Source organism: Gallus gallus, chromosome 1, assembly GCF_016699485.2.
Source record: "Gallus gallus isolate bGalGal1 chromosome 1, bGalGal1.mat.broiler.GRCg7b, whole genome shotgun sequence".
NCBI classification, from domain to species: domain Eukaryota; kingdom Metazoa; phylum Chordata; class Aves; order Galliformes; family Phasianidae; genus Gallus; species Gallus gallus.
In genome coordinates, this window is record NC_052532.1 from 132,767,557 (window position 1) to 132,780,029 (window position 12,473).

Below are 12,473 nucleotides of genomic sequence, written 5' to 3' on the forward strand. Positions count from 1 at the left end.
ACAGATGAGACATACTTGAGACAGAAGGATGTTGATTTCATGGTTTATTGTCACATTAAAAAAGTAATCTTACTGATGAATTAATATTTGCTTTTTAATATAAAAGTGCTTATTCTTACAAATCCTTAAGGCTCATTCTGTTACATTACAGTAGGATTTTTCACCATCCCAGAAACTGTGCTACATGAGTTGTGTATGAACTGCGGACATAGCAAAATCTCCAAACAGTAAAACAAGTCATCAGTAATTTCATTGCCTTTGTACGCCTGAACCTGTTTGGTAGTGTAACAAAATTTAACGTGAAGACAAACAAAAGTAAAAATTTTCTTGTATTTTCTAGTTTGGCTTGGAACTGATCCCCGTAAGATTTCCATTTTGCTTGAGTGAATGGAACAAATACATTGTTCCTGAATCTTAATTCTAACTTGTACAGCAGAACGGAAGGAGTGAGACAAGAGTGTTGCAGATGTAGTATTTATCCTATATTTCTTGCTAAGGAAAGAAAAGGAAGGACTACCGAGGACAAGTGCTGCTCATAGGTGATGTATTTGTTTTGTAATGTCCTTATGTTGTACTTTTACCTACGTAAAGCTCCCACCAAAGCCGATGTGAGTGTTGCCTGAGGGAGGAATAAGACTGGAGCTCTCCTGGGGAACATTTTAGATCAAGAGGTTTATTATGTTTTTGTCTCAGAATGGAAGAATGAAATAGGTGAAAGTTACTAAAGCTCTTGTTTGTATTGATCATAAGTGGAATATGATTTGTGGCACATACTATAATACACAGTTAAGAATATATGATATTTATTTTTAATCATAATCAGAGCTATATTAGTTGGACGGGCAGTGAATCTGCTATTTCTACTTAAATTTTAGGGACCTATTTACCGTAAATGCTTTCTTTTTTCAATAATAGGGTCAAAAATGCAGTAACTAAAAAATTGCCTAATGGAAAAGAGAAAAATAATTTAAAGTATTCTGGAGCAAAGGGGGAAATGCTAACTGGTCTAATAAATAAGGCGGTTTAAAAGCATTTGTGACTGCTACAGTGATGTATGTACATATCTTACAGCATAAATTACTGTACAGAATACTCTGTTTATTAACCGGTGTAAACGCTATTGCCCGCTCTGTAGGGGAGTGTTGCAGGATTTCTCTCATTGGAAATATAAACCGCTGTAGCTTTGGCTGGGTCAGTGAAGCCTCAGACAAAACACTCTTTGAGAGAAACGTAAGCAACGTTTTATGAGATGCAAATAAACCATGCTGACTTGAATGATTTTAGAAAAAAAAAAAAAAAAACTGCCAACATTTGTGGCTATAAATAAAATATGAAATATGAACAAATGCAAAACCATTGGTCACTGTCTAACTCTTGAGTACCTCATCTGGACAAGTGGACTACCTCATCTGGACAAATGTGTGAAAAGGGGCTGAGAACTTCCACTACCCCCTGTAGGCTGCATGCACTTTCAGCATGCTGACCAAGAGGACAGTCAGCACCTGGACCTTGCACTGGGACTGCCGTGTTGCCTTGTCAACTGTTGGTGCTACACTCAGCATAGGAAATGGGAACTGTGATTACTGTGATTAATGCTACTGATTGGGTAAGTAGTGACAAATTTAAACATCCTGTTATTTCAGAGGCCTGTACTCTCTTCCCCTCCTGTTTGTTTTTCCTTGCCCACTTGCAGCGTGGTTTGGTTTTAGCTTCTGTATGACAGCAGCAATTTGGAAGAAGGTCTGTGGGTCACTCTGTGTAGAGCGCCCACTGCAACAGGGCCTTGGTCAGCAAGCATTGCTACAGTCCAGGTTTTGATTAATAATGCACACAGGAAGGTAGGGAGCCGTTGTTAGCAAAGTGTCAAAGTTTGTACGGCCATATTTTGTTACACTTGTTTTTATCTCCATCTGAAGAGGCCCTGCACAAGAAGATATGAGTTTGCCAATACCAAGTGTTGGCCTTGGCCAACATGGAGAGGATCTTTGGCACCTCTCAACTCTCCTGCCTTGTCTCCAGCAGGAGCTGCTACAAGACTGGCAGTGCGTGGGCAGGCCACAAGCCTTAGGTGGCCTTGTGTTGCCTTCATGCTGTTTGTTGTGGATAGAACTGCAATGCTGCCTGAGTTCTTTTGCAGAATTTGTTGACTTTCCATTAGAAGAGTAATACTGGCCTCTTGTGGGGTCACAGCTGGTCAGATCTTGTTGACCATCTATGGAAACACCTTCTATTTAATGAAAGACAACTGTGCTCTCAGGCAACATACAAAAAACTGCCTTTAAATGTTTACTAAACTGTAAAATACATTTTCTAGGTACTTCAGCAGTCTTAGTAGAAGAAAGATGCACGTTCAGTCCTTGAGGAACTACTTACTTCTTTGGATTTGGGCCTAATGAATTAGAGAGTGGGCTAGGGATGGTCCAAGTCCAAAACACACACTCTAAATATCTCATAGATAACTCTTGACCTCCTACATATTTTCTGCTTCTCTGCTCCCTCCCAAAGCAATGTCAGCCATGTCCTGCCTCACTGCACCTTGTGGTATTTTACTACTTTCAGCAGGCACTCTCAGTAGCAACAAGTGCAGTCTTGAGCCTGGGGTCAGGTTTGTATTTTCATGGTATCTGAACTCATCTCTGGAGCCAGATGACAGAAACAAGTGCTTGTAAGGTGTGATTCATCTTGCTTAGACTTTCAGTATAGGGTGAGGTGAATCTCAACTTCTGTGTTAAAATCAGGCCTTTTTTTTTTTACTCTTCTGTCCCACCTTCTCTTGGTACTTAACCCCAGTGAATCACTACAAAGCTGATTGTACAGCCTCTGTGACACCGTGAAGGTCCTTGCACAGGTGTGAGGCTGCCAGTTCCTGCTGGTTCTACTGCAGGTCCACCAAGTGGCAATACTCATTCAAGCAAATCAGTAACACCTGAACCAAAGGCTGCTGGCTGTGTTGGCACTGCTTTAACTCCTCCAGCTGTGCTGCTCGCTAGTTGAGTCATCAGCAGTAAGGGCTTTGAGTCTCCCGATGGGTGGTCTTTCTCATCCACCTTGTCATCCAGAGAAGAAAAGCTGGTCAGAAGTTATGCATGGAGTCACCAGTGCTTACTGTCTCTTCCTCAGGGGAGAACTGGTTTCTTGCTAGGACTAACAGGGAGGAGGAGGTGGGCACTGGTCCCACTGGTGGGGTAGCAACAGGAAAGCAGAAAGGTGCTGATCTACTTGGAGCAGCTCTGAGCTGTCCTCCATGTGATGTGTGAGATACTCCTGTGAGTACTGCTCGGTTAGGGGAAGAAGATGAGAACTTGGGAAAGCTGCAAGAAGAGCAGACTGTGACCAGGGAGGTAAAATGAAAGGCTGAAAAAAGGCATAAGATGAATTAGTGTACTGATGATGGCTAATTAGCTATGTGTGGTTTCCTGGGGAAAGATGGAAGCATTTTGCGTGAGCAAATGGAAGATGGACTTGTCATGGGTGAGGGCAGGGCCCAAAGTATCAAGTGCAGTTGAAAATATCCTTTTAAAATTCCAATATTTTCATGCATAGAAAAAAAGACTTAAGAAGAGCCTATACTTTGGTACTTGTCTATGTTGAGCATGTTCGCACAGTAAATGCCTCTTTCGCTGTCTGTGGATAGAGTGAAGGTTCCGTATATAAGACTCCTAAATGGAGAACAGAAGGGTAAGTAGTGCTAAGTGAGGAAGGGTTTTTTGGCATTGCCTGAATAACGTGAAGAGCAGTAGAAACAATTTGTTCTGACTGGCATTCAGTCCTTGGCGAAGTGCTCTGCAGTTGTTCCAGATGTAATGTATCAGAAGAGAGCAGGGAATTTCACCCTGTGATACCGGCTAATGATGGCATGATTTAGGAAAGTAGTTCCCTGAACACTGTGCTCCCAAATGTATCTGACTTCCCAGATCAGTAACTGGTATTGCAAATGGACGCAGATATTTTGTTGTTGTTAAGTGACTAGTCTTCTGCAGTGCACTGTTCTGAAAGAAGGTATCCGCCTGGATTCATTTGAAGATGGATTTGGAATAACAAATAAGTTGGATGTTCCCGAGGCTGTTAGGAGAAACACTCTTGGCAAGACTGGGGAGGCAAACTTCTTTCATAGAAAGACAAAGTGGCTTACTAACATTTAATAAATAAATAAAAATATACGGAATTCTTAGCATGGCTCCCACCTCTTTGTTAGCCTCCACTGTTTGTCCCAGAATCACTCTTGTGATTCTTGCTTGCTGCCAGGCTCGAAGTTACAGATGCTCTGGGAATGGCGATTTCACCTAGGTTGTGACTCCCCTCGGTGCTAAGCACTAGTTTTATGTACTATGGCACTTACATTGAGAGCTTAAATGACATTTAAAGCATTTGAGGGTCTTGTGGCTCTGGGCTAGGGGGTGAAATTCATCCACTGTGCCTATCAGGTTTTTTCCACAGCTCTTTAACACCACTTTTCTTCTGAGAACGCGTCGTGACTTGTACACATGAATTAATTCTCATAAAGTCCTACAAGACAGGTAAGTGTTAAAGTTTGCCGGTGTTAATATGCATAAGAAAGAGGAGACTTAAGTGTCTTATGATCCATGCTGTTCTCTATATTCGCTCCCCAAAAGTGCCTTGGGACAGAGAAAATCCCCACTATTCTTTCTTTTTGGGCATTCCCTTGGACCCACTAGAGTCCTTTGTGGTTAGCATGGATGAGGCTGGGACTCAAGCTACGCAGAAAAGAAGAGAGGAAGCCTTGCTGTATTGCTGCTGGTTTTGTGGAGAAAAGCAGGACCCTCTGTGCGTCCCATGGGTTACTTGCTTCGTGCTCCAGCACCCAGGTGGAAAGGGAGCTTGGGCTGCCAAAGAAGAAGACAACCCTGAAAGAGCATTCATACTTGAAGACTTCCAAAAGCAAAGGAGCCAGACAGCAAGCAGAGGCAAGGGATGACTTCAGAAATATCCAGCTACATCTCAGTGAGGGAGGCCATAGTCTTTAGAAACGGATAGAGCCTTGGATGCTCCAAATCTCAGTGTTTTTTCCTCTCTGTAGCTTTAGTGAGCTGAGGGCAAACAGGGCCCGCAGTAACTTTCCCAGTTTGTTGATTAACCTTAAGAACAATTTACAGCATGGCAACTGGTAGTGCTAGATATGGAACCTTGGCGTTATGGAGGGCAAATGGCAGTTTTATGGGAGACATTATAGTAGGCAATTTTTCATGTAACAATATTGGGTGAGAAACATTGCTCTCTGTTTTTCTAGACAGAATAGACATAAGATCATCCAAATGCTTTTCTAAATGAGTTCTGACAAATTTATCTACAGTTACATGCCTTCCCAGCCTTTGGTGCGCAGCGCACAAGCTAACGTAACAATTACAATTATGATACTGATCAGACCTATGGGGCCTTTTTAAGATAGGAAAATCAGACTACTTCTCTAGTTTCAAATACAATGAGTTCAAATATGTGATGTAAATGCTAACAGAAAGATATCAAAATGAGAGGCATGTTAGGTCTGTGCCAGCCAAGCCTCTACGGTTATCTTAACAAGTTCATATTCTTCAGGCATTGTTTGTATTTCCATTGTGCCAAGTGATTTTTATTCTTTAGTTTGAGGATTCTCCCTGGAGGGAGGAAGGGAAACATTGCTCTCGTTGTGAAAAAGAAACATTTCTTTTTGACATACTAAGCATTAAGCGGATTATGTAAAGGCAAAGCATATTGCAGAAGGAGATGTTCTTAATATAGTTTTGACCAAGAACTCATGACCCTCCACAGAATTTAGGACAGTTGGAAAAAAAAAAAAAACAAACAAACCCACAACATATTGCTTTGACAATCTTTTCATTTGAAAAAATCTTGTAAAAATTCCTGGAATTCATCCACTGCTATTTACATAAAATTCAACCTTTCCTGCTTAAAATCATGAATCATTTAATGTCACATCTGCAGGGTATCCGAGACAGATGCCATTAATCCAAGTCATTTTGCAAATTCCAATTTCATTTGGATTAAAACCTACAACTAAGTCAGTGAATAGTATATACTGTACATGCATTAAGGCTGGTGACTACTGAAGTCTCTTGGGTAGATAAACTAAGCACAGATTAGCCAGGTCTAAGTGTATGTCCTCATCTAGGGAAAAAAAGATATCCTGACATTTCAGTGATGTAGATTTGAATCAGTAGCCGTGAAAAATGGTCGAACGTTTGTATTACAAAAGAGATACGATGACACAGTCCCAAAGGTGCATTGCTTATAAATTAATTAGCTGCACAAATTATTTTGATAACAGTTACTGCAGTTCTGAGGTGATATGGCTGTTCAGTGATGAGCAGTTGATGATCAATGGTAGGCACTAGTAATATCCTTCATGCTGAGTGACTTTTATTACTATTTAGATTTACAGTATATACATATGTGTTTGTATCTACACTTAGGGCTTGATCTTCTTAACCTCCTTTACCTAAGGTCTTCTGTTCACTGAAGCATCTTCCTTTGGAGCCCTGTGATATTTGGCTAAAAGAAATAGGCAAATGAGCTGGGTAATCCTGCCATGTGATGGCAGGGCTGTGCTTGGCTTTTAGCCACACCTGGACTTCTGCATGTGTCCTTCTTATCTGTCATTCATGCCACTGTGGAATACTATAAACGATTAAGGTCAAGGGTCTGTACTATCTTGCTGTCTTTGAGGATCCTGTATGCTGCTCTGCATTTCCTGCATCCACCTTCACTACATGGTTCATTTGAATGTATTCCCATTGCTTTATCAGCCTTCACTTATTCAGAAGCCTGCCTGTAAGCAAACCTCTCCCTCCAAAGTATAATTCTTCTGGATTCGTACAGGTTGATGTTTTGCTTGCACCAGATGAACCTACACATTGTCAGAGTGCAAAGAAACCTTCATGTTCATGGGCTTTTACAGCAGTCTAAAGCGAGTAAGCATCTTTCACTGAACCCCAAAGAAGGATGGTATCTACTGGTCCCATCTGGAACAAAGAAAGTACCTTTGAGTCATGGTGGAATATCTGAAACTGCTCTCATTCTTAATGTGGAGCATATACTTAACTGGACCAGACCTAAAGGCCACGCGCACCTCTCCAGTTCAGGCCCTCAGAAGATAAAATGAAGTATTTGTTGTCACCACGTCACATTCAGCTCCAGCCATCTAAACTGCTGCAACTATTGTGCAGCAAAAAGTCTGCACAGAAGAGTATTGTAAATAACTTCACCAAAAAAGCTGTACAGCTGTGAGAAACCCAGTGGAAAGAAGGCCAAAAACTCTAATCCATGTATATGACTAGTTGGTTTAAATGGCTGCTATTTCATCCCTTCATGCCACCCGAGGTTAAGGCTCAGTGTGCTCATCAGGCCACACAGATGATGCCAGCACACAACCTAAAAGCCAGTGTGTTTTTCCAAAGAAGCAATGGGTATTTTGGCTGGAATCATTCAATGTGAGAACAGTGTACAAGAAATGACAATCATCTGCAAGAAATCCTTAGTGCTTGGAAACGTTACAACAGGACAGCATAATTCTTGCATTTCTTTGAAGCTGCTTGACATATTACATCCATACAAAGAGTTCATTGTGATTAAGAAATATATCCCGATCCTAGTAAAATAAACATGCTTCAAAGTTCCATACTTGAAACTCAAATGCCACATGTGCAATAAAACTAAACTCCATTTAAGGCAAGTAATTTATGTCACATCTAAAATTTCTCAACATTAAATAGCAATAAGGGCTCCCAAACCCCCAAATTATCTGAAGATAAACATCATAGGCACCATCAAAGAAAACAGAAGCAAATCTAATTGGAGTTTCACTAATTGAAAATCCAATTAGTGACTCCAATTCTATTGGAAATTCCACAGTACCTTCATATGATGTTGAAGCAGCTGACAGAATCCACTGCTACTGGTCTGGTACATCATGGTAGACGCCCACCGCTGGAGATCAGGCAAGTAATAAACAGAAAGGCACTAACCATGTTCTCTGTGATACTTGGGACCAAACAACTTGTGTTCCTGCTGAGGTGGTTAACAGCTGGAATTAAGAGTGACAAAGGACTTGGAGGATGTGCATTTTATCATTTAAAGGCAGGCCCATGTTCACTCTTAAAGCCAGCCATGCTGTAATACTCAGGTCTGTGTTAAGAGGTTACCACAGCCTGATCTTAGGAGTTCTCTTGGGGAGGAAGGATCCAAGCACCAGTCGGCACATAAGATTGGCTTGGGATGGCCTGGAGATGAGCAGTCCTTACATAGTTACCCTGCTGAGCTGTGTCAAAGAACAGGGCGATGCTCTGAGTCTGAGCAATAGCCAGACCTATTGTAAGCAGCCTAGATAAAAAAAAATATGCCAGTATTGGAGCTCTGCATGCTGTCCAGCCTGTTCTTGAACACAGGGTAATACAGCCTTTGCTTCCAGAGATGTTTTACTGAGAAAACATGCTACTTTGTTTGGTATCTTTTCTTTTTTAAATGCATCTCTTCAAAATCAGTGAGGAAAAAAAAGGCAGCAAGGACCAATCCATCAACCCTCAATATCAGTGGTTATTTCTACTTGCATCGTCTACTGAAAGAGATTTTTGTACTCACACTTCCTTAAAATATTTGTGAATTAAATTAGAAAACAACAATCAAAGGGTCAGTCAGTGACTTGGATAAGAACAGTCTATTGAAGTCATCAGAGCTGCTGACTTGAGTAAGGGCTACAAATCTGATTGCAAAGCAAGCAAAAAATTATATTTCCAATACAGAAGAAGAAAAATAAATGTGTCAAAACCAGTGAAAATGAACACAAATGCGCTAAGGGCAAACACAGTTGGTATGAACTGGCCTTGACCTCAGCTGACCCAAATTAAACTCCAATCATTGTGGGATTAATTCTTCTGGCACGAAAAACACAGCCTGTCAACAGGAATGGAAAACATCCCACAAATCAAGAAACATTAAAGCCTGGTTGAGGATTATGCATGAAGAGTGAGAGGATTATGATAGGAAACAGTTCTTAGCCTGATGAGCAGAAAACTCTGCTTCCCAGATAAAGGAAATTGCATGTAGTGTTCCCATACAGCCTAGAAGAATATGCTGCAAGCTTCTGCTAGGTGAAAAAGATATGAAAATCAAAATCTGTAAGATGAAGCCTTCCCATGCAAAGCCAACAGGTGTTATGGATATCTGTCTGTCTGTCTGTAGCTGAAATTAACACATTTTCTTTAGTGAGTGGATTGCAGTTAGCCATTTTTTTTTTGTCATTTATCTGTTTACTGTTGGTAACAGAATGCAGTTTCCCACCATCTCCTTTAAAGTTCATGCAATCAGCGTATCTGCTTTCAGGCTTTTTGCCTCTTATTGTAGGTTATATTGTTGGTGTGGAGCCGAAGAAGAGGTCAAGTGATTTAAAAAGACAGGAGATAAAGAAATGCAAGCCATCTGTCAAAACTTATCACACACTGAAGGAATGCTGTCTTTCTCCATCTTAATGCATACTACGCAACTCCTCTGTGTGCCCCAGCTGGGGAGTTACAGGGAGATGGAACATAAATATTGGAACTTCTGTGAAGCGTCCACGCTTGCAGTTAAGTTCTCTGTTGCTGAGATTTGCCCTCATTCATTCAGTTCAGGAAAACCCTTGTATATGTGCTTAAGCTCTACTGAAGCAAATGGGATTTCAGTACAAGCTTAAAAGGTAAGAGTCTATTGAGAGCTTTCCTGAATAGGGATCTGTGCTTATTGCACTTGGTTCAATCAATCACCCCACGAGATTTTGGTTTCTGATTTTTTCAGCACATGAATAGAAAGGGTATGATTTGTGCATTCAGATCAGTTCTTTCTAGTCTTTCTAGTGTACGAAAATTTTCTGGAGAGTGGCACAGAACAATTTATTCTGAAGAGAAATCATTGTATATTGTACATATGCACAGATACATATCTAGTCTCAGAAAACATCTTCTCAACATTGAAGAAATATTCACCTTTGTTTGGATCAATGCTGTGGTTGACTATTTCTGTAGCACAGTGTCCAGAATAACTGAATTATCCATGGAAGGTTATATAGTCCATGTGAATGGCACACAGTCATTATGACAAGTGAGTGCTATTCCGCACCCAGTGAAGTCCTTGTTGAGTGTACTGAACTAAATGCTCCATACTGCTGTGCAAGGTGATAGGTCCCATCAATGCATCCAAGTCGTTAAAAAATTCTACAGGAAAAGAAAAAGATTTCGGCATCAGAAGAGTGAAGCTGTATTTGCTATTTGTCACCCTTTAATAGGTTTTATTCTCTTGCAAATTGAGTCAAGCTGAACATTTCATGGGAATGAAAGTTTAGTGCTAGTGAGATTAATTTTAAAGCCCCGTGGTTCATGATGTTACAGGCTGATACACAACAATTTTCTTTTGAAAGAACAAAACTGTGAGTTCTTCAGCTTTGCCTTTCATTAATTTCCATTGAGTCTTGATAAAACAAACAGATGCTGGGCAAGATTTATTTTGAGATTAAGGACCAGTAAATCTAAAAGCCTATACACAAGTGTCTATCTGTACATACACTAGATATCTAAACTACCTCGGTAGACAAAAAGAGGCACATACAACATGATCATCCCAATCTAAAGAGTAATCTGCCTAACTAGTCAATAGGTATTTAATTCAGTTACATCCTTAGAGGCATATAATGTCCATTTGAGATATCCTCAGGCCGTTGATACATACATAGCTGACCTAACACAGGACATACAGGAGACTTCTGGAGCAGCAGTACAGGAAAGGACACCTCAAAGGGCATTTGGTAGCTATGGTTAGGCAACTGAATTGGATCCCGGTGTCATCTTCAAGGTGAACTGAGCAGCCCTCTGAACTCTGCTGTCTGTATTGAACAAAGTTCCATCCACTGTAATGAGAGATTAACTCAACAGCTAACCAACACCTACACTTAAGTGTCCTAATTTTGATTTGAATCCTGACCACGTCCCTGCCTTAAGTACAGTGAAACCAATTTAACTGGGAAAATTTCACCCTGAAGAGGAAATGAGGGTGCCTTGTTCCCATCTGTCTCTCCTTGGGGGTGGAGGTTGGACGAGTTCTCATTTCTTCTGCAGAAATGAAGTGTGCTCCTGACTTGTGGCATGGTCTGGCTAAAAGCATCTTGTCCAGCTCCATGACTCTGGGAACAGAAGTCTGCCTTGCCCCCTCTCAAACCTCTCTCAAGAATGACACAAATGGCAGTGAATACCACCTGCAGATACGTCTGTGACCTGTGATCTTTCTGTCACCAGCAATGTACAGAAAAAATTAGTGATATAAAGATGCTTCTAAGTGAGACAGCTAGCAAAATTGCATTTTTTGGGTAAATTTGGGACAGACTAGGAAAAGACTGAAGAAGAAAATAACCTCTGCAGCTCTACTCTGCCAACAAGGTTCCTGTCACAGCATTTTTTTTTCTGATCAAAACATGTGATGTTCTTATAGAGTAGCCCATTGCCTTGAATCACTCACCTCTATTTTCCTTGGCCAGGTTGTCAGCCATCTCCCAGTAGTCATAGCTGTGCAGGATGCTGTTGGTGATGCTGACGTGGTTGGCGGCCATCTGATGGATGCGCTGGGGGATGCTGATTATAGGAGATGAGGAAGGGGGCCCTGTGCTCCCCTGGGATCCTACAGAACTGACTGGAGAAGGGCTAGGGGACATGGGTGATGGAGTTCCTGTGCTCCTGAAATTAGATGTTAACACCACTGCTTAAAAGAGTGTTTGGTTTAAAACCATGAAAGTATCAGAACATACAGCAGGTAAGAAAATGTAACACCTGACAGTCAGTATGTTCTAAGTTCCTGTGCAACAGGTGAACTTACTTTCCACTGTTGCCCCAAGAAGATGGGTTCTGGGCGGCTTTTGATGAATTCTGTAAAGGAAAAATAAGTAGTAATGCATATAATTAATGTAAAAATATGAAATGAAGAACAGCAGACAATATAAAAGTAAAGGAATATAAAGAAAAGATTGTGCAGACAGATGTATTCAAGTCTCATGATGCAATTAACCCAGAGAGCCTGGTTTGGTGAAGCAGTGCTGTAGCACAGACTCAAATCACATTCTATTAAACATCCTGAGGTGGGGTTTGGCTAGGAAAACCCTCTCGCTGATGCTCAACCTTTTCACAAAAATCCTGGGAGTCCAGAAGAAAGTGCTAGGACTCCTTGTCTGGTTTAGGCTGGAATTTCTTGTGATAGAGAAAACCAGAACACCAGAAGGCCGTGAGCAATCCTGCAGGACATTCGATCATGTAATGTCTCATTTCCACCAATCATGGAACATCAACCAGAATCTTTTTTTTTTCCTTTCAATAAAAGATAGCTAGGCACATAGAAGTCCTAAGACACTATTGTCCTTGCTCTCCTTTGTCCTGTTCTATTGTTCAGTAGGCCTCTGAATTAGGAAAATGGGTTCTACTTCAAGATTTCAAGACTGAACTTTCTTA

General features: G+C 41.0%; 2 protein-coding genes across 8 annotated transcripts in view; one reads left to right on the forward strand and one right to left on the reverse strand.

The window, feature by feature from the left end:
- The window catches only part of LOC107051965 (proline-rich protein 36-like), a 55,818-nt gene that overhangs the window by 16,887 nt on the left and 26,458 nt on the right, over positions 1-12,473 (forward strand). Inside the window, exon 3 of one of the 2 annotated variants that reach the window (XM_046901164.1) lies at positions 7,867-8,130. The exons of the other annotated variant lie outside the window; for it this stretch is intronic. Within the exon in view, the coding sequence (XP_046757120.1) occupies positions 7,867-8,130 (264 nt within the window). Of the gene's footprint in view, positions 1-7,866; positions 8,131-12,473 lie in introns of those variants that run through there. 2 annotated transcript variants of the gene reach the window in all.
- Positions 28-12,473, reverse strand: part of AFF3 (AF4/FMR2 family member 3) — a 331,214-nt gene continuing 318,768 nt past the window's right edge. For all 6 annotated transcript variants that reach the window (XM_015277796.4, XM_015277795.4, XM_015277794.4 and 3 more), the window contains 3 exons: positions 11,848-11,897; positions 11,494-11,708; positions 28-10,199 (listed from right to left, as the gene is read on the reverse strand). In XM_015277796.4, coding sequence (XP_015133282.1) covers positions 10,078-10,199; positions 11,494-11,708; positions 11,848-11,897 — 387 coding nt within the window. In that variant the 3' untranslated portion in view covers positions 28-10,077. The remainder of the gene's footprint in view (positions 10,200-11,493; positions 11,709-11,847; positions 11,898-12,473) is intronic.